The sequence below is a fragment of the Mixophyes fleayi genome, chromosome 7 (assembly GCF_038048845.1).
Source record: "Mixophyes fleayi isolate aMixFle1 chromosome 7, aMixFle1.hap1, whole genome shotgun sequence".
Classification (NCBI taxonomy): domain Eukaryota; kingdom Metazoa; phylum Chordata; class Amphibia; order Anura; family Limnodynastidae; genus Mixophyes; species Mixophyes fleayi.
The window spans coordinates 111,622,699-111,649,368 of NC_134408.1; the positions used below are offsets into that span (position 1 = coordinate 111,622,699).

Sequence of the window (26,670 nt, forward strand, 5' to 3'; positions counted from 1 at the left end):
TATCACTGAGCCCCTCCTGGTACCTCTGGCCGGTGGGTACCATGAAAAAGGGTTAAAGTCTAGGTCAAGCAGTTGTAGAAGTGCCAGCATACACTGATAACTCATGACTGTTCCTGCATAATGGCACTTGTAGAACTACAAGCACCAGCAACAAGAGTGCAAGTGCATACTAGCACTTGTAGTGCCAGAAGTATACAATGCAAATTAATTATATGTGCCCTTTTTGAATTAATTAAATAATTATATGTGCCCACTTTGGATTAATTATATATTTGTATCCCAATTGGATTAAATAATTATCTCCTGGGGGTTGATAAGGACTGAAGCTCTGTCTTCTGGACCCTTGCTGTCGATGGTTGAACGAAGTGTGCAGATAACAGGCTCCCACAATGGACCTGATAAGAACTCTCCGGGACAGCCCCTTTTCGCTAGAGCAGTCCCAGCACGGTAACTTTGTTAAATATTATCGAAAATATATTTTTTATTACTGTAATAGCAGAAATAAAATACATTCATTTTGCTGGATCAGGGGAAAAATTATAAGAATTATTTTTAGTGACATAATGCCTTAATTGTTTCCTGACCGAAGTGAGGCCTGAGGTGCAGGTAAGATCCATGGTACTGTAGTTATGCCACTGTATATAAATAAAATACATTGCATATCTTCCTTATTTGTCTTACAGGATCACTAACATACCAGTCACGATTCAGATGTCCATTTCAGACATTATGGGCTTTATCCAAGCAGTTTACATGTACCAAGCATTTGCGGAAAAAGATGCTTCTGGAGCCACAGAATTCTTGATAAATACTGAGCAAAAGTACGGTAATAAAAGCCAGAAGCATTATGTGGAAAATGACAAGTATAATAACTTAAGGGTATTTTTTTAGCTGTTTTAACAGGGATTTTTTATATTGTGAGATTGGGAGCTTTGTTAGATTCAACAACCAGAAACCGGAATCCTCTGGGATATCAATTTTTATGTGGCAATAACTCTATCCCAAAATGTCCTAAATCTTAGGCAGTCCCACCAAATATGTAATGGTATCCCAAAAGCTGAATTGCATTAAGTGAGCTAGCTTGGGTAGCCTGAAAGATACCATGTCAGTGACCACCCTTAAGTCATGATAAAGGACACTTTTGTCTTGTGCCGTTAGAAATTATCACTGGCTTTAAGAGATCACCATTTAATTATATGCTAGCTGTGGGCCGTTTATATAATGCGAGTATTCTATGTAGACAGGTTTGACCCAAACCTAAATGATTCAACACACCTTCTAGAAAGGTCCAAATGCCTTTTTGGCATCAGTTGATAGTAACATAGAACAGAATAATGGGATGCCAAGTACATGAAATTAAGAACTTTGGTAGTGTTGTCCATTGCTTCATGACCAAGGACAAAAGCAGAGCCGTAACGAGGCCGGTGCGGGCGGTGCCGCCGCCCCGGGCGCAGTCCCAAGGGGGCGCAGTGGCCGCCCGCACCGACTTCTGTGTGAAGAGTGAAAAGAAAAAAAAAAAATTAAACAGACCTCAGATTCAGACTGCCGGCCGCCCGGCGCATCCAAGATGGCGGCCGGCACCCGGCTCCACCCCCTTCTGAACTCTGCCCTCTGCCTCAGCGTCTGATGTCATGACGTTGCTAGGCAGCAGAGGAGCAGAGAAGCAGAGAGGAGCCAGGCAGCGACGGCTGGACAGGAGGTAAGTTTCAAAGCAGGGGAAGGGGGATGTAAGCTTCAATTATGGAGGGGATGTAAGCTGCAATTATGGAGGAGATGTAAGCTGCAATTATGGAGGGGAGGGGGGGATGTAAGCTGCAATTATGGATGGAGGCAAGGGGGGGGGAATGTAAGCTGCAATTATGGATGGAGGCAAGGGGAGGGGGGGAATGTAAGCTGCAATTATGGATGGAGGCAAGGGGAGGGGGGAATGTAAGCTGCAATTATGGATGGAGGCAAGGGGGGGGGGAATGTAAGCTGAAATTATGGAGGGAGGCAGGGGGGGGAATGTAAGCTGCAATTATGGAGGGGGGAGGGGATGTATGCTGCTATTAGGGAGGGGGGAATGTGTGCTGCTATTAGGGAGGGGGGGAATGTGTGCTGCTATTAGGGAGGGGAGGAATGTGTGCTGCATCTTGCTATTATGGAGGGGGGGGATGCTGCTATGCTTTATGAGGGATGGGGTGGTATGCTGCCATAATGTGTGAGGGAAGGGGGGTATGTATTAATATAATGTGTGATATGAGGGTAGGGAGGTTGGGTGTCTTAGTACATGGGTGGGAGGTAAGCTATTAATTTAATGGTGACGTTTAGGTGGGGGCTAATTATTTAATGGGTACTAGTTTATTTGTGGGGTGCTGGTGGGTCAATTTAATTTATTGATGGGGCTTTTTAATTTAATGGTGGGGTCTATTAATTTCAGGTGCGGTATTTATCTGTATTGCAGTCACAAGAATGCTCTCTGTATAGTATGGTGGTCATAGGAATGCTCTCTGTATAGTATGGCCGTCATATGAATGCTCTCTGTATAGTATGGCGGTCATAGGAATGCTCTCTGTATTGTATGGTGGTCATTGGAATGCTCTCTGTAAGGTATGGCGGTCATAGGAATGCTCTCTGTATAGTATGGCGGTCATAGGAATGCTCTCTGTATAGTATGGAGGTCACAGGAATGCTCTCTGTATAGTATGGAGGTCACAGGAATGCTCTCTGTATAGTATGGAGGTCACAGGAATGCTCTCTGTATAGTATGGAGGTCACAGGAATGCTCTCTGTAAGGTATGGCGGTCACAGGAATGCTCTCTGTAAGGTATGGCGGACACTACTAGGGTCTTTATATTGTATGTGTGTGTGTACATGTGTGTGTATATATATATATATATTTTTTATGTAAGTGCACATCCACATTATTTATGTAATAAATGTATTGCTATACAGCATTACACTATGTGAGTTTCTTCCTCTCCATTATCCTGAATACTACTGAGTATATATGAAGTGCCAGTTCCGGAACCTTTCAACATTGTATGAAGCATCTGCTATGCCCATGGGGTAATAAGGCTCAACTTGATTGGTGAAGATACCGATTATACCTACAGATAAGCTTTAAAGATCTTTTATCTGGTACGCATATTATATTGGCACGGCGCTGGTGTTCTAGAGTGGTTCCTCATTTCCTTCTTCCTGTTGATCCACTATTATTACCTGAGTGTCTATACCTATTTAGTGGTTAACATTCTGACTTTTGGTACACCTTTCTGTATTTTTATATACAGTATTATACTATTTGGCGCCCCCTCCCATTTGTTTTGTGTTATATATATATATATATATTATATTTAGTGTGATGGTGACAAGGGGGCACAATGATAGAGATGGCTCCATGGCACGGTGTGATAAAGGAGAAACTGTTATGGAGAGCACAGTGGGATGAAGGGGCAGTGTGATACAGATGGTACCATTACATTTATGTTTTAATTTGTTTCAGTGAGTTTTATTTCAATAACCAATTAATTTTTTTATACAGCTAGCATGTGATAGCTGCATTTAAAGTACTTTGATTCTATGGAGGCTTATTACATAAAGATCCTTACAAAGCCAGACCAAGAATAATGGAGAGGGAGGGGGTTTCAGTGCGGTTTAGAACTTGTAAAGTGCTAGCCACGCCCCCACAGTAGGTTGACCACACCCACCCGACAATTGACACTCCCACTTAGATGGGGGGCGCCGGTTCCCTGTCTCGCCCAGGGCACTAAAATGGCTAGTTACGGCACTGGACAAAAGCCACTTGGTCAGAATGTATGATTTTCGGTAATTTCAACCTGTTGGCAATAAGCTTTGCATGAAGCATATTAAGGAGACAGATGGGCCTGTAACTAGGGCATAGAGACGGGTCTTTTCCTTCTTTAGGTATGACTGAAATGTGAGCTTCCAGGGCTTGTGTTGCAAAGGTATTGTTTTCAAAGACCAAGGGGTAAATGTATCAAGGTTCGATTTTGCAAAGCTAGAGCTCTATTTATAGTATTAGGGGATTTTCCCACGACCATGGGAAAATCCTCTAATACTATAAATAGACCTAGTGCAATGAAGTAAGTTCCCTTCCTCCAACCTGGTTTGTCAACATACATACTACAAAACATCCCTGGAAAAAGATGGAAAACATAGAAAGCAATATATGAAAATTTCTAACCACATCTTCATAGAAAACTCAGAAAATGGTAAGAGGATCTGAGTGGTCACATCTCCCTTGGTGTCTGTGTCAGCTACCAGGTTGTGAACTTGTCCCTTCATATCCACTTGTGAACAGAAAAAGAAACACAAAGAACACACAAGCAGAAAAGTACTATAAAACATCTAAGAGAGAACTGGTTAAAATAACGTAGGGTGCAGGATTAGATAGCTTAAACAAAGGCAAATATATGTTGGCAATATTGTTAAAGTATTGTCAACAGTGAAGGCACCCTGTCTTCTCTTTGCATTTCTCTTAGGCTTCCCACCATTTGCATCTTCTCGGTTCCTGCTGATGACGCAGGTGGGAATAAAAGTTGATGGTAGCTCTGCTATTTAGTCAATCAAATCATCTAGAAGTCAAGGGCACTGTAGAAACTCTCTAGATTGGATGGTTCACCAAGGATCAATGAGGTCCCTTTATGTGTAACCTGGAGACTCAGCTGAAAACCCCATCTGAATCTGTCAGGGACTTCAACATTCTACAGATTTGTAAAGTGTGCCAAGACAAATCTTGAAATATTTGTATTTTATAGCTGTCAAATTCGATATCTTCCAGATGTCTAACCTTATTGAGAATCTCTTCTCTCTGAGTAAAGCAGTAGAGCCTACAGATAACATCTCGTGGTCCCTCAGTTGCTACACCTCTCGGACGGAGAGCTCTATATTCTCTGTTGAATTTAACAAGCTCATTTGGATACTTGGATTCTTTCATTAAAGATTTTTGTTAAGACGTCGACCAAGCTTTGGGTGGGGATATCCTCTGGAATTCCTTGCATCTGTAAATTGTTTCTGCAACATCTATTGTTCAGGTCATTGATTCTCATTTGTAACAGCTTCAGTTTTGCTGGTTTGTGTGGGACCAAATCCTTTAGACTGTTGAAATCATCTTTAGCAGATTCTTTACTTTTTTCTAAGATTGACATTCTGATAGCAAGGCGTGAAAGATCAGCCTGAATGTTAACTACTTCCTTGTGAACTGTATCTTGCATATTAATGTGTCAAAGTCTTGCCTAGTCAGTATGTCTTGCTTAGTTGGTAAAGATTTAAGTTACTGTAGGACTTCACTTATATCATGAGTACCAGGCTGGCCATTATTTAAGGATGGCGAATCAGAAGTTGCTGATAAGGCTGGAGAAGATGGTTGAAGTTGCTCAAACATTGCCGGCGAGCTAGAGATTTTCAGATACTGACGTAAATCAGAACAATGAGAGGAACCAAACAGAATTCTTGATCCTTTCTTGAAGAAAACTCTCTTACCTTTATCCATCTAGTATCGGAGTGGGTTAGAGCATTAGGCAAGTATGGATATCCAGGGTGTCAATGAGATGTACTGTAAGCAGAACGGCAGTAACTGGCCACTTTCCCTCATGGTAGGTCTAAACAGCCATTTAGATTAGGTGGTGAACATTAGCACATAATATGATGGTAGCAGAAGTTCCTTAAGTGAAAAGTTCATTCAAAGGTTCCATACTTCTCCCAGCTCAAAACATAATGTAGCACATTGTAAGATGAAAAATGTAGAAAGCAGTTTAACTCGCATATTATACACTCAGCAGCCAGAAGGTGGCAGTGAAGTTGCTTTTATGGAGAAATTCGTACTTATGTTTGTTAAAGTCTTACAGCAGGAACGTGAAGTAGTTCAATCAGTGAGAGTCTGACTTGCCAAATTGACTATTTTTTTAGATATACCCAATGATGTAGATATTGTGGAAATATCTGTCCAGAAGGTTATCTATGGGAGTTTACATGCAGAAGTGCTTCTATGAATGATTTGTAGTCCCAAGATGGCAACCATTGAGATTTTGCTACCAAAATATAGCGTGATGGTACTGTGGGCATCTACAACACATTATGAAATTGCCTTTTTCAAAGGTCGAATGTCAGAGTTCACAGCCCAGAGTAAATGTGGTACTTGCATGCCCAATTAACCGGTTGGCCAGAAGCAGAGTGATGTGGAAGGCTGATAGCGGACCACGCCTGTGCAGATATAAAGTGCTGTCACCATGAAAGTTGTCACAAAGTCTCTGTGACAGAGAGTATTAACTTATGAGGTCTAGTGTGTAGAGCGCTCTAATGTGTCAAGTGAAACCACCTCCAGCAGGGCGTAGCGGTACCCAGGTAGAGAAACTGTACCCTTTGTTTTGCGGCATCCTGTCAAAAGTGGATCATGGGTGCAGTCACCAGGGCCCCTTCAAAGGATGATCAGGTGATGTGTAGTGTGGAGAACACACTCGGTCCCAGCACTCGTGGGACTGAAGTCAGAGGGCGCGAACCAGCCTCTCGTTGGTCACTCCCTGTAGCAACATGGGTAACAAAAGTTGCTCAGGTGTCTCCACACTACACAACAGGTGCTTGGATGGCTTTCAGGGTGTTGCAGTGAGGGGGAGACTCCTTTAGTAGGTAGACTAGATTCCCTCGATGAAGCAGCCAAGATAAAGAGCCTGCACCATATTAGTTGGCCAAGCCACATCCCCAACTTAAGAATATTTAAGGGCACTTATACTGAATGACTTAAAAGAGGTATATTTATTCCCAGGAATTTCTTTACATTTCAATGCAGCTGAATTTTGGGTTAAAATTCGCAGAAATTGTGTCTTTTATGATTCTGCCAGATAATCACTGATTTGCACTTGCGAGTCATTTGCATTGCACAATTTTTACTAGAGGACTTCCTGTCATTCATTTTACAATGGTGTGGAGCAACAGACAGCATCAAATGAATCTGAAAAACTAGCCTTAATAGCCTTTATAGAGGTCATGCTCTCCTGGTCTGTGAATTGGGGGATGCAGCATCTTCGAAATATAATCACTCCTTTGTAACTAAGGAGAAACTTCCCCCCTTCACTTCAATTTGTCAGCATGGCACCAATTGAGCTCTTTTAATACCAGTGCCTTTTTGCTTTTACTGACCATCAATATAATCAAATCGGATTTTGTAACTTTACAATAATAATTGGCTTAATAGAATATGACTATTAATTCATACAGCAAAAAAATTGCTTAAAGCTGCATTACTACCTACTAATACTTTTCTAAGGTGGCCCCTCCTTGAAACAACTCTTCATTGTGGCTTGTGATAGGACCTTCTGCTTTCAACCCCTCATTCTCTCCCCCCACGTTTTTCAGTCAGGCCTGTGAGAGAAACTGGGCTTTTGAGTGGTGGCATATTAGGAATATATTTTCCTTCATAGTACAGCAGTTTTAATATCCCAATGGTTTGGCTGTATATTTTTTCACTTATATAGTTGGTGCTAATAAATAAAAATTATTTTGCTCCAGTTAGTGGATGAGTAAAAAAAAAAATGTGTTTTTTGTGACAGACAGTGTGAGGTTAAAAATATACCTGTTGAAAAACACGTGTTAATGGGAAGGAATTGGAGGTGAAACTTGGGTGAGAGACACAGAGAGGGGATGTATGCGAAGCAGAGGTGCAGGTGGAGAGGGTTTAAGCAGTAGACTGGTAGGTTTGATGAACAGGTGTTTGAAGCATTGGAGGATGAGAGAGAGTCTGACAGAATTTGGGAGATTTAATTAGCAAAACATTTGCGCAAAGTGTTTTCGGAACGGCCGTGGAGACATTTTGCGCATATGTTTTTAGTGCAATTTCCACTGATTTTTGCTTGCACCCTATAGAGGTGCAAGCAAAAATGAGCGTATATTTTTACTGTACTACTGGTAACAATGTGCAGCTGCAATGTTCTCAGGAACATCACGGCTAATTGAATCTCCCCTAATCATCATCATCAACATTTAGTTATATAACGCCAGCAGATTCTTTACAATCGAGAACAAACAGTGATAAAACAATACTGGGTAATACATACAGAGAGGTAAGAGGGCCCTGCACAAGCTTACAATCTATGGGACAATGGTTTGATACACAAAGGTAAGTGCCACATCATATTGAATATCTGTCCAGCTCAAATGCAAAGTATTTAGAGGGCTGTATGCTCAGTCACACAACTATATGGGTCAGAGGGTTGTTGTCTTGTGTTAGCTGTGTAGAGGGTGGTAATAGGGTAACCTAGGAAGATTAAGAGGGTGTTAGAGGAATATTATATACTTGTCTGAAGAGGTGAGTTTTCAAAGAACTCTTGAAGGTTTGTAGACTAGAGGAAAGTCTTGTGGTGCGAGGGAACAAATTCCATAAGGTGGGTGTAGCCCGAAAAAATACAGCAACCGAGAATGGGAGGAAATGATGAGAGTGGAAGAGAGACACAGAACGGAGGTGTCGAGTTGAGAGATATTTTGAGACAAGTGAGGAGATGTATGTTGGTGCAATTTTGTTGATGGCCTTATATGTTAGTAGAAGAATTTTATGTTGGTTTCTTTGAAAAACAGGCAACCAATGTAGAGACTGATAGAGTGACTCAGCAGAGGATAAACAATATGCAAGGAAAATCAACCTAGCTGCTGCATGCAAAATAGTTTGCATGGGCTCGAGTCTGATTTTGGAAAGAACAGTAAGGAAGAAATTACAATAGTCGATGTGGGAGATGATGAGTGCATGAATTAAAGTTTTTGCAGTGTCTTGTGTGAGATATGTATGTATTCTGGAAATGTTTTTTAGATGTATGCATCATGATGTAAATATATAGTCGATGTGGGGAACAAAGGATAGTTGCGAGTCAAGGATTACACCTAGATAGCGAGCGTGCCGGGTGGGATTTATGGTCATGTTGTTAACAGAAATAGAAATGTAAGGCAGGAAGCTTTTTTTGTTGGGTGGGAATATTATTAATTTTGTTTTTGAAAGATTGAGTTTCAGTTGTCGAGAGAACATCCAAGATGAAATGGCAGAAAGACAGTCAGTAACGCAAGACAACACAGATGGTGAGAGATCAGGAGAGGATAGATAAATTTGTGTATCAAACGCATAGAGATGATACTGAAATCCAAAGAAGCTTATTAGTTTTCCAAGAGAAGTGGTGTAGATAGAGAATAGCAGAGGACCTAGGACTGAGCCTTGTGGTACTCCAACTGAAAAGGAAACGCAGTGGAGGTTGTTCCAGAGAACTTAACACTGAAAAAGCGATTAGTTAGACAGAATGAAAATTAGGATAGGACAGGGACTTCAAGACCTAGGGATTGTAGCGTCTGTATGAAGAGAGAGTGGTCAACAGTGTCAAATGCGGCAGAGAGATCCAGGAGAATTAGAAGAGAGTAATCATCTTTAGTTTTAGCTGTGATCAGATCATTGCCAACTTTGGTCAGTACAGTCTCCGTAAAGTGTTGACAGCCTTACTGAAGAGAATCCAATAGGTTGTTTGCAGAAAGGAAACATGTTAGGCGAGTGTAGGCAATTCTCTCAAGAAGTTTGTAGGGCATGGGCGCTGAGAGGTGGGGCAGTAATTTGAGAGAAAGTTTGGGTCAGAATTGTTTTTTTTTAGAATAGGAGTAATCTCTGCATGTTTGAACAGTGATGGAAAGATTCCAGTAGAGAGCGATAGATTATAGATTTAAGTTAGAGGTGGAATGAGCACACAAGACAAGGACCTACCAACTTGTGAGGGCATGGGATCAAGAGGACAGGAGGTAGAGAAGGAAGTTAAGAAGAGAGTAGAAACTTTATCTTTATTTGTGGGATCAAATGAAGAGAGGGTGTCAGAAGATGCTGGGAAGGAATTGAGCTGATTGCTAGTCGAGGGAGATGATGCCATTTCAAGCCTGATCTTATTAATCTTGTCCTTGAAATAGGAAGCAAGATCCTGGGCACTGATAGTAGTCGGAGGGTTTGGGGTGGGAGGATTGAGGAGAGATTTAAATGTGTTAAAAAGGCGTTTGGGGTTAGACGCCTGAGCATAGACGAGAAATTGGAAGCATGCTTGTATAGCAGTGTCCATAGCATTTCAATATGAGTGGTAGATAGCAGTATATGCGCTGAAATCATTAGAGGTAGAAGATTTACGCCAGTGACGTTCAGCTTTATGAGAAAGTTTTTGTAGATTTCGTGTTACTTTAGTATGCCACGGTTGACACCGAAGTCTACGCGGAGTGTTAAGAGTCGCTGGAGCCACTTGATCATTGGCAGTTGCTAGGGTATGGTGAAAATGAGGACCTGCCATATCAGGGAAGGAAAATTTAGAAATTGGGGAGAGAAGGTGTTGGAGAGAGGTGGAAAACTGTTGAAGATCAATAGATTGATATTCCTGCGGTTGTGAGGAGGCTTGGAAGAGTTTGACAGCAGGGAGGTTAAAGAACTGGGAGTGAGCGAGTAACTAATAGGTGATGATCCGAGAGGGGCAAAGGAGTTTTAAGGAAATTGGAAACTGAGCATAGTCTAGAGAAAACAAGATCAAGACAGTGGCCATTCTGATGAGTAGCGGATTCAATCCACCGGGATGGCCCAAGTGAAGAAGTTAAAGAGAACAGTTTAGAAGCAGCATTGGAACGTGGAATAGCAATAGGGATGTTGAAATCCAGTACCATAACCAGACATTTTAGTGCCCCGGGCGAGACAGGGCACCGATGACCCCCATCTAAGTGGGAGTGGCATTTGACACATGGGTGTGGCCAACCTAATGTGGGGGTGTGGCTAGCACTTTACTGAAAGAATTCTGTTACACATATTTGCAAATGCATGATTATATATATACAAGTTAATCCGTGCATGATACTCATGCATTCTAGAAAATGTTTGTTCCCCAGGGGGATGTTAGGGCTGGGCGATTTAGGCCCCGCCCCCTTTCCGACTTCTGAGGCTGCCGGGGGCTGCACAGTATGTGCAAGTCCGCTCGGCAGGGATAGTGTGCTTCCCGACTGCTCTGATTGTGTTTAAAATACAATCAGAGCAGCCGGGCAGCACACTGTCACTGCCAAACATACTGTGCAGCTGTCGGCAGCAAACCCCTGCTAGGGGGGGGGGGGGGGGGGGCGATTGCCCCGATCGCACCCCCCTGGATCCGCCACTGTACACGTGTGTTCATGAGGTAAAATTACCTCACGAAAATAAGTTTGACCCCTCAACTTGTTAATAGTGTCAGTATACCAAATTTCAGCCCTTTTTGAGGGGTTTTTTTCCACACACACTAAGAATTTAGTAGGTCAATTAACCCGTGCATGATACTCATGCATTCTAGTCAAATCAAGCTACTTAACGTGTTAAAAACTCCCCACTGTCACCCCCGGCAACCACCAACCACTCCCAACTGTCATTTCTCCTTCAAGAAATATATAGGTCAGTGTATAACTCTGCCCAGCAGGTGGCGCTGCAGCTTGGGGTTTTTTTTCCACACACGCCACTAGGCATTTATATAGTAGATATATATATATATATATATATATATATCAGTGGTGGGATTCAAATAAATTAACTGTATTGATGACTGTATGGAAGGGCAAACTGACCTTCATCAACAATCATTTTGTACCTTCTAAGAATGCTTGAAGAAAAATGTTCCTATATATTCCATGTGCAACAGTGAAGATTAACAAATGCTTCTTATGGATAAGATGAAGTAATCTCAGGCTCTAGCTATGAAAAGTGTAAAAATGTTTACTATTTGATTTGCAAAGTATCTTATCAACTTATTTACATGGCACACCTTCCCCCTCATAGCCTTAAAGTCTCTATTAAACCTAACATTGAGTGCTAGAAAAATGGCTACTATTCAGTGAGGGCAAGAAGCGTTTCAATAAGCAGCACACTTTCTGAGCTATACACTTACTGTGCGTTCCACTAACAGGAAGTTCGGCATTTGGAACGCAAGTTTGAGTTCCAAATGCCGAACTTCCTGTTAGTGGAACACACATGCATTCCACTGCGGAACTTAAGGGATGAAGGTACATAGGCAGGTAGCGGGCGGCTGCTGCACCGTCTTTGCCTTGCGCCCTGGACAACGGCACCCCCCTCACATGCCTCGTTACGGCTCTGTTGAAATCACCTATGATGATGGTGGGGATATCAGAAGATAAGAGGTGAGGGAGCTTTGCAGAGAAATTTTCAAGAAACTGTTGGGGTCCAGTGGGGCGATAGATCACAGCGATGCGCATAGAGCAGTGTTTCCCAACCCTAGTCCTCAAGTACCCCTAACAGTGCATGCTTTCCATGTCTCTTTGCTGGAGCACAGGTGTAATCATTACTGACTGACACATTTTGATCCACAGGTGGTATAATTATATCACTGGTCACCTGGAAAACCTGCACTGTTAGGGGGTACTTGAGGACTAGGGTTGGGAAACACTGGCATAGAGAATGGGTTAAAAATCCTAACAGTATGTACTTCAAAAGATGTGAACGTGAGTGATGGGACATTTGGTAGAACTGTGAATGTGCACTGTGGGGAGAGAAGTAGTCCAACCCCACTGCCTTGTCTGCCTTCAGGTCTGGGTGAAATGGAGTCCACCATGTGAAAGGGCTGCAATTGAGGCAGTGTCTGATTGCGTGAGCCAAGTTTCTGCTATTGCCATAATGTTGAGTTTGTTTGAGAGGAAGAGTTCATGTATGGAGGTAAGTTTGTTACAAACAGAGCGGGCATTCCAAAGGGCACATTTAGAGGACTTTGGAAGAGAAGGGAGACAGCTGATATGTTTGAGGTTTGCTGGATTTCGGCAGCGTTCAGATATGTGTGTGTGGGAGAAATGTGGGGGACCTGGATTTGGTGATATATCACCAGCTAATAGAAGCAGGGAGGAAGAAATATAGGAAAGATGATGGTAAGATGTGTGTCCTTTTAGTTTCTGACGACAGGGTGAGGCAGTTACAACTACTGAATTTAAATTAGAGATGTTCACTGACCCCCGTGTTCTGGTTTTGGTTTCGGTTTTGGATCTGGATTAACTTTGTGTTTTAGTTTTGGTTTTGGTTATTGCAAACCGCCCCCGTGTGATTTGGTTTTGGTTTTGGATTCCTTAGAAAAATAGCTAAAATATGATAAAATCCACATAATTTTGCTCATTTTTTTACTATTAACCTCAATAACACTAATTTCAAGTCATTTGCAGTCAATTTTGACAACCTCACAGGTTACAATATTATTTTCATACACTTTCAAACAAAGACTGTAGCAGTTCTTGCCAGTGATAAGAAGGTCATTGTCATGCCTAGGCATAAGACCAAAAAATCCACCTCTTATGTGTGGAATTATTTTTGCCCAAATTCTGTTGTCTAGCCATTTATAGCATTGTAAAGCCACAGTCAGTAGAGATAGGGACCTTAACCATCTAGGATCCTCATCCATGTTACGCCATTTGAAGCGAGTTCATGGAAAGCTCTTGGGAAAATCAGAAACCTATGCTAAAAAAATAACAACAAGCAGTCCAGCATCAGCTACCTCACTTCTCTCATCTAGATCCCAGCACCTGCAATCTACACCCCAACACCTTCATCATCAATATCCTCACAAGTGATCGGAGTAAGTCCTGCATCCAAGTTGCTAATGCGAGATGACTCCTCCCCTATCCAGGACTCCTGAGAATAATCCTTGAGTGTTAGGCCCACTGCTGTTGGTCCTGCTGTTGATGGTGGATCTTCAATCCAGAAGCAGACCAAGAAGAAGACTACTAGTAATTTACAACTATTGACTGTTAAACAATCCTTAGCAATTATAAAAACTGTCACCCAGTCGCAAAGCGGATCACAGACGCCATGGTGACTATGCTAGTATTAGATCTACTTCCAATATCCACTATTAATGCAGATGGTGTTAGACAATTACTTGAGGTCTTGTGTCCCCGTTACCAAATTCCATCACAACACCATTTTACTAGAAAGCTATTCCTCACCTCTACCAGAAGGTTTGTAAAAATGTAACTATTAGGCTACAAAATGCCATTCTACCCACTGTATACTTAACCACAGATATGTGGACAAGCGGAACTGGGCAAACTAAAGATGATATGACTGTGACAGCCCACTGGGTTGGTGATTCGCCTTCACCAGCAGGAACAGCAGCAGCATGTACACAAGTATGTCACATTTTTCAGAGGCAGACTACTCTGTGTATCATCTGTTTCACTAAGAGGCATATTATTATTATTAGTAGTAGTAGTAGTAGTAGTATTAGTATTTTTATTAGTTTTATTATCGTAGATTTGTAAGACACCACAGTGCTCCACAGCGCCATACAGTAGGATAGACAAGGACATACATAAAACAAGACATACGTAAAACAAGAACAGAGAAGGCAGGCAAAATGAATGGAGACATGAAAACAAAGGGTATGTAGGAACCTGCTCATTAGAGAGTTTCCATTTTAAAGGGAAGAGGGCACAGCTGAAGCAAGATGAGCGAGTGTGGCTCAGAGTGGAGATTGGGATAGTTGTGAGGGTGCATTAGTGTGAATAGTGCTATCGAGAATAAGGTCACCTCTAAAAAGTGATGGGTTCTTAAAGAGCATCTAAAGGATTTGAAGACTGTGGGAAAGTCTGATTGAGCGTGGTAGGGAATTCCATAAGTGGGGAGCAGCACGGGAGAAGTCTTGAAGGCGGGAGTGAGAGATGGTTATCAGAGACGAGACAAGGTTTAGGTCAGAGGTAATACCGCTGACAACCTGTTTGAAAAACTTAGGGATGTCATTGCAACATGGCTTATCCTGCTTGGACTTTCCTGAGGATATGTGATTTCTGATAACGCCACCAATATTGTTAGAGCATAACAGCGGGGGGAATTCCATCACCTTCCCTGTTTTGCTCACACAATCAACTTGGTGGTACAGAACTTTATAAAAAATGACAATGACATGCAGGCGATGCTGTCTGTGTCCCGAAATATTTAGGGCCATTTTCGCGATTCTGCAACAGCATGTAAGAGTATGCAGCAGCTGCAAAAAGAATAGAATTTAGGGGGAATGTACAGTGCAGGAAAGAATTCTTTCCGTGTTAGGCAAGGTGCTGAAACCACTTGAAGTAGTCAAGTGATTCCCCTAATTAGACTTTTTGAAAAGCAGCAAGAGAAATTGAAGGAGGAAATTAAATAAAGCAATTCCGCTAATTATGATGGACTTAAGTACTTTATTTGCTTCACCAGGATCCAAGAGTTATCAACATCTTGAAATCGGATGATTACATTTTGATAACTGTGCTTGATCCTAGGTTTAAGAGCTATGTCTTTTCTTTCTTTCCAACTGACCGAGATCTCAAGAGATGCAAGGAGCTCCTGGTCAGCAAGCTGCCAGCTCAAGTGGTACATGACACAATGTCTCCTAATTCAGTTTCTCTGGCAATTGCTGCTACGAAAAAAACTTGGCTTTCCTAAGATACCTAGTGGTGTTGCAGATGAGTCGGCACAAAATTTTGACATTTGGTCTGGTCTAAAAGAATTGTCCAAAAATCGTGACAGCTCTTCCGTAAAATGAACTACAAATTCCATGAGGAAGGCCATTACCGGCAATTACATCAAAGTACACAAACTTCTGTGATGGTGGATTCCAGCGGGGATGAATTAGTATTGTTTAGGCTGATGTGCACATTGATGAGGGTTAATATGATGACAGTGTAGATTGCAGGTGCTGAGATCTAGCTGAGAGAAGGGAGCTAGCTGATGCAGGTATGCTTGGTAATATTTTGAGTAGAATGTCATGTTGGCAATTTTATGTTTTTCTACAGTAAACTTTCACCTTTATTAGAGAGGTGTTTTTTTCTTTAAAAAAGGTAAAAGCTTTTTATTTACATTTTTGTTTTCCTGACTTAAAACCACTATGCATTTGAACATAGACTTTAGCACAAGAGGTAGAGGGATTAATATCATCATGACTGAGACTGGAGAGTGACAAGAAGAATGCCACCCCTCCTGTTTCTGTATGAGCTATGGCACAGTAGAATTTCACTGGAGACTTTGAAGAACACTAACAGCACTATTATTACAATTTCTGTTTCAACACTGAACCCTGCCACCCCTCCTGTTTCTGAGTGAGCTATGGTACAGTAAAATGTAATTGAACATTTAGACCAAGACTGCCAGCCCTATTATTTCTATTTCAACAATGACAATTAACAATGGAGCTCTCCTCTTTGTGTGTAACCTATATAACACTGTACAATTTGACTGCAAATTTAGAAGACCAAGCCTGCCAGCCCTAGTATTTGGATTTCAGCAATGACAATTAGCAATGGAGCAATGGAGCTCTCCTCTTTGTGTGTAACCTATGTAACACTGTACAATTTGACTGCAGATTTACACTGAGCCTGCCAGCCCTAGTATTTGTATTTCAGCAATGACAATTAGCAATGGAGCTCTCCTCTTTGTGTGTAACCTATAGAATACCGTACAATTTGACTGCAGATTTACACCAAGCCTGCCAGCCCTAGTATTTGTATTTCAGCAATTGACAATTAGCAATGGAGCTCTCATGAATGTCACTGTGGACTTTGAAGAACACTACACCCTCCTCTTTCTCTTCTACCTATGTCGCTGCCCAACTGTTCTACAGACTACCAAGAACTGTACTACCCTTTCTGTGTCCCTCTGTGAAATGGTGATTGATCGCTGTGGAGGGCAGTTCTTATAGAATCAAAAAATTGTGAGATCCGACAACATAACAATGACATTTTGCCTCTTTTTTAATTCCAAGGGTACGTAAAAGTACCGAGGTGGCTCGGCTCGGTACTTGGATCTGCTAAGTTCGGGTGTGTTCGGTTCTCGGGGAACCGAGCCTGAGCATCTCTAATTTAAATATGACAATAGTTTATGAGTGTTAACTAGAGGTGAGTGAAGGAATAAAGGGGCAAAATGGACAGAGGTGTGTGTTGCAGTAAGGGTGAAGGATGATATAGTTCTAAAGATAATGCCATGAAAGGAAAGCAAGAAAAATAAAAAGGCAAACATTGGTATTTAGAACAAAAATAGCAACAAATTCCGAAATTTAAAAAAAATACTTAGTTGTAATGTCCTGTGCAATCAGAAGTAGCAGAGTAAATATGCAGCCAATGTAGATTATTTTTAGATTTCCTCAATTGTTGTTCAATGTTTGTTCAACGGTCTTGTTTAACTGTATTTTCTAAATACTAAAACAAGCCAGCGTCGCTTTAAATTTTAGCTGTCAACTCACCGATTCCCAGCGAGTTGAAAAAAACGTACTTTAATACATTTACCCCTTAGTGTAGAAAACACACATCTGCCCCCCACATATGTCTCCCCCTAATGAGTGAGGACTTTTCATGGGTGAAATAGAGATAACCAGAGGGGAGCGGAGGCGGATGTCATTGGCCGAGCAGAGAGGGTGGAGGAAGTGTGGAGGGATATGAGGCTGGAGATGTATTTGGGGAAGAAAGAGCAATGGCTTTCTAAGCGAGGATGCAGTGTTTAAAATAGATTATATAGGTGATAGGGAGCCAGTTTAGGAATTGGTAGAGGGGGAGACAGAAGCAAAGCGTCAAGAGAGGATGATCAACCTAGCCATGGCATTCCAGTTGTGGGGGAAAGAGATGGGTGATCCGTAAGCCAGACAGCAGGAGGTTGCAATAGTCGAGGAAAGATGACTAGAGAGTGGAAAATTGTTTTGTGGCATTGGGGGTAGAAAGGGTGTGATCCAGTCCATGTTGCAAAGATGGAATAATAAATACAGAAACAAATGTATTTTGCAGTGAATGGTACAGAAAAGTGCTGGTTGAAGGAATGGCGTTAATGACAAATACATAGATAAATTATGGTTTTTTTTGTGCCAGACAGTGGAATGTAAAAATATACCTGTTGAAAAACCCATGTACTGCCTGGGTGTTTGTACATTATTGCAAATGCAAAGAAAAAAATTTTTTTTAATCAAATACACAAACAATAGGTTTTGGATTTATTACAGTATTGTACATTTACTGAATGAAATAAAAGGAGGTTTGCAAAAATATGGAAACTTTCTACAATGGAAAAATCCACCTACACAATAAATGTTGAGTCAGTATAACTAAGAAAAGAGTACAATTTTATAAAATTGGCAAATTGCCTTGGTTTTGTACCAGTGGTCTACTCCGCACACGGCTACTCTCTGCTCCCATGCGACACCTCAACTAATAAGAAGATAACCTAAGTGTGCAGGGAGAGAGCGGGAAGAACTGCAAAAGGTCTAAACAACATGTCACAGTGCAACCTCCTACCTCTTTATGACCACACCATTCATTTAATAATACCTGTCTTGCTTCTAGATATGCTCAGTTTAGCCTCATTTATGAAAAATAAGCCCTCACATTTCAATAATCTCAATTGCAAACTGAAATCTTGTGTTTGCACTTGTCTGCAAACGTAGGTGCACTACTGTGTTGATTCTGTACTTTGTAAGGAACTTGTTCCCCCCTATGCCTTTGTAAAGTTTTGCCCCTTATCCAACACCACCTTGTATTGTTTATTTTAACATCTTAAAGCTGAAAATGTCTTCACATTCAAGTTAACAGCTTAGCAGTTATAAAATACACAACATGGAGAAACTACAAATGAGCTTAAATAGTGACAAATCCAACATATGCTATCCATGGATTGATGTCGAGCTTATACACAATCAAAGGAAATCTTCCTGCATGCATTATGATCGATCAGAGAACAGAATATACACAACACTATCTCTTCTGTATAAATCTGCTCTGATTTATTGCATACAAGGTATATACATTTATAGTAAGTTTGAGGAACAAAACAGCTGATGAATCACAAGATCAGTCTCCCGACAAGCCTGCGGTTGTACTTGCACTTTATCCTTAAGGTGCTATTTTCAAGAAGCTTAAGGTGGTACATTATTTGTAATCAGCTAATTCTGCAGATCTCATTTTTACTTGCTTCTAAAATTCTCTGCAAACTTCTTACAACTTCTAGAATATATCCCTGAGCATATTAAAATGTGAAGCATTCTTAAAGGTACACTACATTTCATATAAAATATATTATCAATAGTTTGAGCATTTCTAATTATAAAGGTAGCTGGAATGGACTGCAGCACAGAACATTTTTGTAACATAAATGATAACCACAAGATGCAAATAACTTTTAATCATTCAAAAGAGGGTTCTCTTTTTAAATGTTTGAGGAACCCGCATCAAGAATTAAAATACGGAAGCAATAAATCCGAATTGTATAAATCAAGATTTTTTTTGATAAATGTTTTCACTGGTACTGCAGTACTTTGCTGAATAAACTCTATTCTTTCAGGTTCCGAGACATACTGGGAAAAAAGGCTGATTCTACTCTGATGAACACCCATATTAAGCATTATTGTATCCTCGCTTGCAAGAATTAGAATGGTGACCCACAGAAGACCCATTCATAATGTCATCAATTAGTGTATTCTCCAGTAAAGTAAACTACAATGAGTTACATAGCTTTAGTGGGTGGGGAATTTTTATTGTGTATATAAGGGCTGACTGATAAGCACTGAAAATGTCTGTTACATATAAACTATTACTTTATAGTATCTCCTCACTTTTTAACTAACACCTCAGCTATCACCGGAGGAGTTTTTTCCCTAAACATAGGTGTAACCTTGATTTCCACAAAGAAACTCACAACATTCACAAGCAAGCACATACACATAGTATAAAGTTATTAGTGAAACTAATACATTACTATTTGTTATCACTATAATGATGTGAAGATCACACAATTTAAGCACCTTAAAAAATTGTTATTGATCAATGAAAAGAAAGCACATTTTAAAAATCACCTAGCAAACTATATTTGAGAAACGGGCCAAGATCTCTGGTGCCAGGGCCAAGCAATGCAGCAAATTTTTTGATATAAATGTGCATTTATGCTCAAAATCTTATCAAATGTCATTATGAAGCTCTCATTCTCTATAAGGGAGTAGGCTTTTCTGTAGACTTAGATTCCAATCAAGTATCAGAATTCACAGTCTACCCGTGGTTTACTAGTTTACATTTCATACTAAATATAGTACAAAATGTAAATAACAAAAACATGCTGTAATGTAAACCATATCAACCACTCAAATATTAGCTTGATCAGTCCTGTGTGAGAAATTCTAATAAAATTGAATACCTAATATATTTCTTTTGATTACACTGATTTCAAACTATTTTATACTAATGGTTTTGCAGTATTATTTCATTTCTATTTTTTTAGTAAAGCTATTATTTCCCCAGGAAATGTGTTTGTGTGTTTTAGTTACTTCTATGAATTCTTGAAGTAGTTTTATGTCTTTGTATCTCAGAAAGCATTACTGATTTTAACATCAGATATCAGTCAATCATGGATTCAAAAGACAGATTTGCTAAAAAATCCAAATTTTACCATCTTCAATTTAAAAGCTAACCTATGGATATTTTTTTATCTCTGCCCAAAATAATAAAACTTTTAAATAAGATATAACAATTTATATGGAAAGACAAGCTTTGAAGGAGCTATCTTCCAATTCCTCTTTTAATATCAAACATGCCGATAAGGGCAATGGGATAGTAATCCAAGACACCGTTGATTATTTAAAGGAAGCCAAAGCGCCAACTAAGTGGATGGGGATACAAATTCAATGCCAGGACCCGTCCCCACACATTCAGGAAGTGCCGAGGTCGGGTGCCTTCCTGCTCTGCTAGGCAACAAGACGCATCTGTATTACTGCCTGGCGGGTGTGCTGGCGCATGCGCAGCCCTCGCGTCTTAGTTGCTAGGCAACGGGACGCTCTTCTTGGCTTCCTGTCGGCAGTCAGCTGATTCTGACTGCCGCTCTCACTGCCACCAATGAGGGTGATCTACTGACAGTATATTCTGGCCATGTCAACAGAGGGAGCTGGTGAACCATCTGCTCATGAACTACTCATACACCTGGCTCACAGAGTAGAGAAACATGAGACCTAACAGGCCCAGTTGCTTCAGTGCATACAAGAAGTGTCTTCCTAAAGTCAAGCCCATTAACGCTTCTGTTTCCTGTTGTATTCTTTCATCGCAACCTATGCTTCCAGCTCTTTATACTTCATTCCAGGATGTTATTCGCAAAGTTGCTTCGGAAGTTCTTGTTCCTCACTGCATTCGAGTCCCTCAAGAAGGCATTTTCTGAAGCTCCTGTTCTTATTCAGCCAACCAAGAGATGCCTTTTTTCCTCAAAGTGGACGCCTCATCTATTGGCGTGGGAGCAGTGCATTCACAAAAATCCTCTACTGGTACCTTTCGCCCCGTGGATTCTTTTACAGGAAGTTTTCCCCATCAGAGTACAATTAAGGTATTGGGAATAGGGAATTACTCGCTATCAAATCTGCGTTAGAAGAGTGGCGCCTTCTCCTGAAGGGAGCCATCCAGTCACTGTATTTACCGACCACATAAACCTTATTTACCTGCAAGATGCCCGCTGCTTGAATCCTCATGAAGCCCGTTGGTCTTCTTTCTTTCGCTGCTTTAATCTGAGACTTACTTACCGCTCTGGTGCCCAGAAATGTTGAGCGAATGCCTTTTGTCGGTCCTTTGATGAATCTGATTTGCTTCCTGTCTCCAAACCTCGACGAATACTTGAATCTTCCAGCATTATTGCCATCACTAGATCGTCTTCTAGGACTCCTCCAGCTGGTTGTTCTTACCTCGACCCACAACTTTGTCTGAAGGCTCTTGACTGGGCTCACTCCTCTAAATTAACAGGCCATGCTGGTTTTAAGAAGACTTTCGCCTTATTATCCCGGCGTTATTGATGGCTAACTCTACACTCTGACACCCGTGAATTTCTCACTGCCTGTGTAGTTTGTGCCCAAAGTAACTCTCCCAGACATGTTCCTGCTGGTTTGCTTTCTCCTCTACCCGTTCCTGAACGACCGTGGGTTAGCCCCTCCATGGATTTCATCTCCGACCTTCCCCTCAGCTATAAGTAAGTCCCCTGCTCTCTTAAGGTTCACAATACCTTCCACATTTCTCTGTTGAAACCTCTACAACTTAATAAATTTACCTGCATTCCCTCCCAACCATCCCCCATTACATCCATGGCCGGTGATGAATATGAGATAAGCCACATCCTGGACGTTCGTCGCCTTCGCAGGCACTCCCAGTATCTGGTCCACTGGAAAGGGTTTGGACCCGAAGAAAGGTCCTGGGTAAATGAAGAGGATCTTCACGCTCCCAGTCTTTTGTCTGCCTTACTAAAGAAATTTCCTTCCAAGGAATTCCCTTCTCTGAGAGAGGGGGCGTACTGTCAGGCATCGCCGTCCCTACATATTCAGGAAGTGTTGGGGACGGGAGCCTTTCTGCTCTGAACAATGACATCCCGTTGTCTAACAACGGGACACATCTGTATTACTGCCCGGCGGGCGCCGGCACTTGCACAGGCCTCGCGACTTCGTTGCTAGGCAATGGGATGCTCTTCTCGGCTTCCTGTCGGCGGTCAGCTAATTCTGACCGCTGATCTCACTGCCACCAATGAGGGAGATCTACTGTCTATTTAAGGGAGGCTCTGACACCATTCTGGTGCCATAGTATCAAATTCTTCTTTTGGTTATTGACCGGGGTTGTCTGACTCCTGGAATCTCCTTTTGGCTTCTTTTGGATCTCCTGGTTTAACACCTGTACTCTTGACTCTGACTTTGCCTGCTCCTTTGGTACCTATCTCCTGCATGGTTCTGACCCGGATTGCTCGACCTCTCTATCTCTCTACCTCTCTGGTGGCTACCTGGGAGGGCCGTGACTTGTGTGTCTCTGCCGCGAAACCCAAACCTCTTTGCGGTGGTCCCTGGTGAAGACCAGGGGCACGTTAGACTACGCTCCTCCTAGACTAACTGCGCCAATTACAGAAGGTTGGTCTTATTCTCAGGACTGGTCAGACTGGTGGTCAGTGGTGTAACACACACTGTTGGCTGTAGAGCTCACATAGTGCCTGTTATTACAAGAGAAATGGTTTATTCTATTATAATAGGAATCTGTTGGGCTCCAAGAGTCGGGAAGCAAGTAAAAACAGCTGGGTGGAGCACCCGGCAAATAGGTGCTGGTGAGAACACTGAAGCATGACACAAGTAGCATAATCGGACAAGGGTAAACATAACACAAGTAACAAAATGTATATAAAATGCATACAAATAGTGGCCATCTTTAGTGAGCCTGGTTGTGAGAATGGAGGCAGACATTTTGGAGAATTAAACAATCCAGAATTCACTGGGTAAGAGTGAGGTGTGTGTTGGAAAATAAAGGCGCAAACACAGTGAGAGGATACTGTATGAGATATGTCAAAGAGAGATAAGGAGAAGGAGAGAGGTAAGAGCTGAGCAAGTGTCAGAAATAATAAGTAGAGAGATGTAACTGTCAGATAAGAGTAAGAAAGAGAATGACATAGTGGCTGCAATCAGATAAAACCATTCTGACAAGACCCACTGAAAGGGGAGCCGCTGCAGAGAATTCCTTTAATTGGTGAGAAGCAGCTATTTATTGCACACAACTAAACCCCAGGGCCGGAATAACCCTAGGGCTAACTGGGCTACAGCCCAGGGGCCTCGGGCATCCAGGGGGCCCTTAAAAGGGCTCAGCAGCAGTATTGATTGGTCATTGGCGGGGGCGCCCCTGGTGCGATCAATGCTGCTGAGCACTTTCACTGCGGTCCTTCACCGGTGAGCTGTAGTCTCCTTACTCTCGAGATCTCCTCAGTAAAGAGCGTACAGCATGCCGGAGAAGGACTGCAATGCCAGGAGAAGGAGGTAATTGCCTTGGGGGCGGCTCGGCTCACCGGGGGGCCCTCATGGGGGAATGGATGCCCCCTTAGCCCAGGGGCCTCCATTCCCTTAATCCGGCCCTGATAAACCCTTATAATATTGCTGAATATTAGATAGTGTTGATTCAACTGACAAGTGTAGTTCACTTAAGAGACATTGTTATAACAGTGCTGGAACGTTTGTCTATTTATACAGTAAGAGAAAGAGGCAATCTATTCTATTTCCATACTTTGCAATACAACAAAAGCCCAAAGTGTACATTACAGTTTGGAATAAACCATGTTAAACTCCTTAATATAAATTTGTGTGTACAGTATAACAGAAATCCTTGCTTGAAGCGGACTGCTTTAAGAGATTGTTAAGCGAATAATCTATAGAGTTAAAGCCATAGCCTTATTATTGTTTGGTGTATTGCTGATTTATTAATACTTTTGCCTTATCTAGAGAACAGTCTTGTTTTGAGCCAACTTAATATTCTGTTTTAAACTGAATTCATTACATATTGATATTGTCTTGTGATATTGGTATACACAAAATAATACAGTGTTCAACTTCAAATTGTTGAAGTGTTCAAATTTTGAGGCTTTAGTGAATTTAACCCCGCCTTTACATTTGTGGCCGGCGTTTCAGCCATGTGTGGTTTAATAAAAACCAGAGACTATTCAACATCTCACCGTGCATCTTATTTATTATAACATCTGTCTGGGGGGAGAATCTTTACCGCTCTGCTATGGTGTGGCAGAAGGGAAGCAATGATAGTGCTGCCGAAGTCAGAGTTACGAAACAAGAGCTTATTTCAAAAGTGACACAAAATCAAATTCCTATCTGACCTGTCTTTATCCATCATGCACTAAAACCTCACTTATACCAGAGTACCACATCAGTGGAGTCCAAAGTAAGCCATCCTCTCAGCCCAGATAAGATGTCACAAGACGCAACACCAGCAGACAATGAAGGGCAACCTAAAGAAAGAAACATACCTCCTAAGAGAGAAAATTAAATTATTACTGTCTCTCACCCAATCAGTATGCCATACTATTTAGTCCGGGTACTAATTCTTTTAGTGAATTTAAGGCAAAGATTCAGTTTATGTTCCACATGTATCTGTTAATTGAATAGCAAAAGGTGGAAATCTTGATTGGTCAATTACAAGGCCCGGACTCTTCAGAAGTCAGTTGACAACTCAGAAGTCAATTCATAGCCTGATGCACATAAAGAGACTGCCATAAATATATTCCAAAAACTTACTACCATCTTTGATACTAGAACCTTACTAGAACCAAAAGGTCTGCCCCTGGAGAGTGGTGGCCCTGAGATGCCCACCATAGAAATCCATATTATTAGAATTGCCATACCAGCTCCAGTTGATACAGGCTCCCAAATCACCACTATACAGCTAGCAAAGATCAAGCAGCATTGGGAGGAAGGAGAGATGACTTGAACACCTCCAGCTTGGCTACACTTAGTTGCCAGTAAAACTAACCTAGAAGTTGAACATTACTCCGAAAACAAGGCTGTGTCATTAATGATGTTCAAGATGAAAATGTATAACCGATAATAGTCGTAATTAATGTTCTACAGAACTGTCTGAAAGAAATTATAGCTGCATTAAAAGAAAAATTGCAGACAGTTATCCCTCCAGATAAATGAGCTCTCCAACAGACCATTCAGCTCCTACAGGGGAAAGGTCAGGATTGCTGACAGAAGACCTGTAGTTTTATGACCAGAATCATAAACTGTAGTATGATGTAAGGATAGGATCAGGCCCGGCGGTCGGAACTACGAAGCAGTAATTGAACCCTGCAGAACTGAAGAGTGGAGTGACTTTGCTGTGGCTCAGGCTCTGGTGAATGTTGAAATAGGGAGGGTGCCTGTGAGGATATTGAAATCTCATGACCACTCCGTTTGATTGTATCGCAATCACTTGTTATATTTTTGCCGCTATGTCTCAGAAATCTATTCCAGATTTTGCTGAATAACAGATTTATTGTATGTCTGTTGCTGAGCAGTCTTACTCACCCTGCTTCCTGAGCTGCTAAGGAGGATTCCACATTGCAGCTGATTACCAGCTCTCGCTAGACTCAGCGCTGCTCATTACGTAACAACTGAGCAGTCATCACTCTTTGCTCACATGCTTTCTACCCAGCAGCTAATCAGTCACACTTGCTGCTCACATGATTTCTACCTAACAGCTCATTGGCCAGGATCTACATAAATACACTCATTGCAATTATTGCCCTGCTGGTTTTAGGTTTGTATAGGCTAATTCCTGCATCTTTAAACATATGCTTTTTACATGCAATTCCACTCACACATTTAATAGCATTAAAACGCACCAACATAACAACAGTGGCTAAGAGACCTTAAGCCATAGGCTGGCCATTGCAATGCAACATTATTGACATTTTTCAATTATTTATTTATTATAATCATCATCATTATCCTTTAGTTATAAAGCACTAACATAATGGGCAGCACGGTGGCAAAGTGGTTAGCACTTCTGCCTCACATCACTGGGGTTATGAGTTCAATTCCCGACCATGGCCTTATCTGTGTGTGTCAAGAACTCTATTCAGCATGACGGCATTCCAATATGTAGAGAAATGTGGCAGCTGTAGACCACCATCATGTTTGCATTTGTATATGTCATGCTTGAAACCAGGCCTCCTATCCCTCCAAACAAAGTGTCTAATAGCCCTATGTAGTTCACTAAACCATGATGTGGGCACATGAATTGAAAGTGTATGTAACAGGTAATGAACTCTCGGAAGTAAGTTCATTTTAAAACATGCTGGAGCCAGTCTCTTAGGTTGGAACGGATGGTTGCAGTGATGGGTAGGAAATTATCAGTAAAAATCTTTGAGTTGTCTTTATTTATATTCACCCCCAGGTATTTAAG

The 26,670-nt window shown here is 41.5% G+C and overlaps 1 protein-coding gene across 1 annotated transcript in view; it reads left to right on the forward strand.

The window, feature by feature from the left end:
* Nucleotides 1–19,412, forward strand: part of LOC142097033 (putative methyltransferase DDB_G0268948) — a 43,905-nt gene extending 24,493 nt beyond the window's left edge. The window contains exons 5-6 of the mRNA XM_075178638.1: nucleotides 684–821; nucleotides 19,295–19,412. Coding sequence (XP_075034739.1) covers nucleotides 684–821; nucleotides 19,295–19,382 — 226 coding nt within the window. The 3' untranslated portion in view covers nucleotides 19,383–19,412. The remainder of the gene's footprint in view (nucleotides 1–683; nucleotides 822–19,294) is intronic.
* The last annotated feature ends 7,258 nt before the right edge of the window (nucleotides 19,413–26,670 follow it).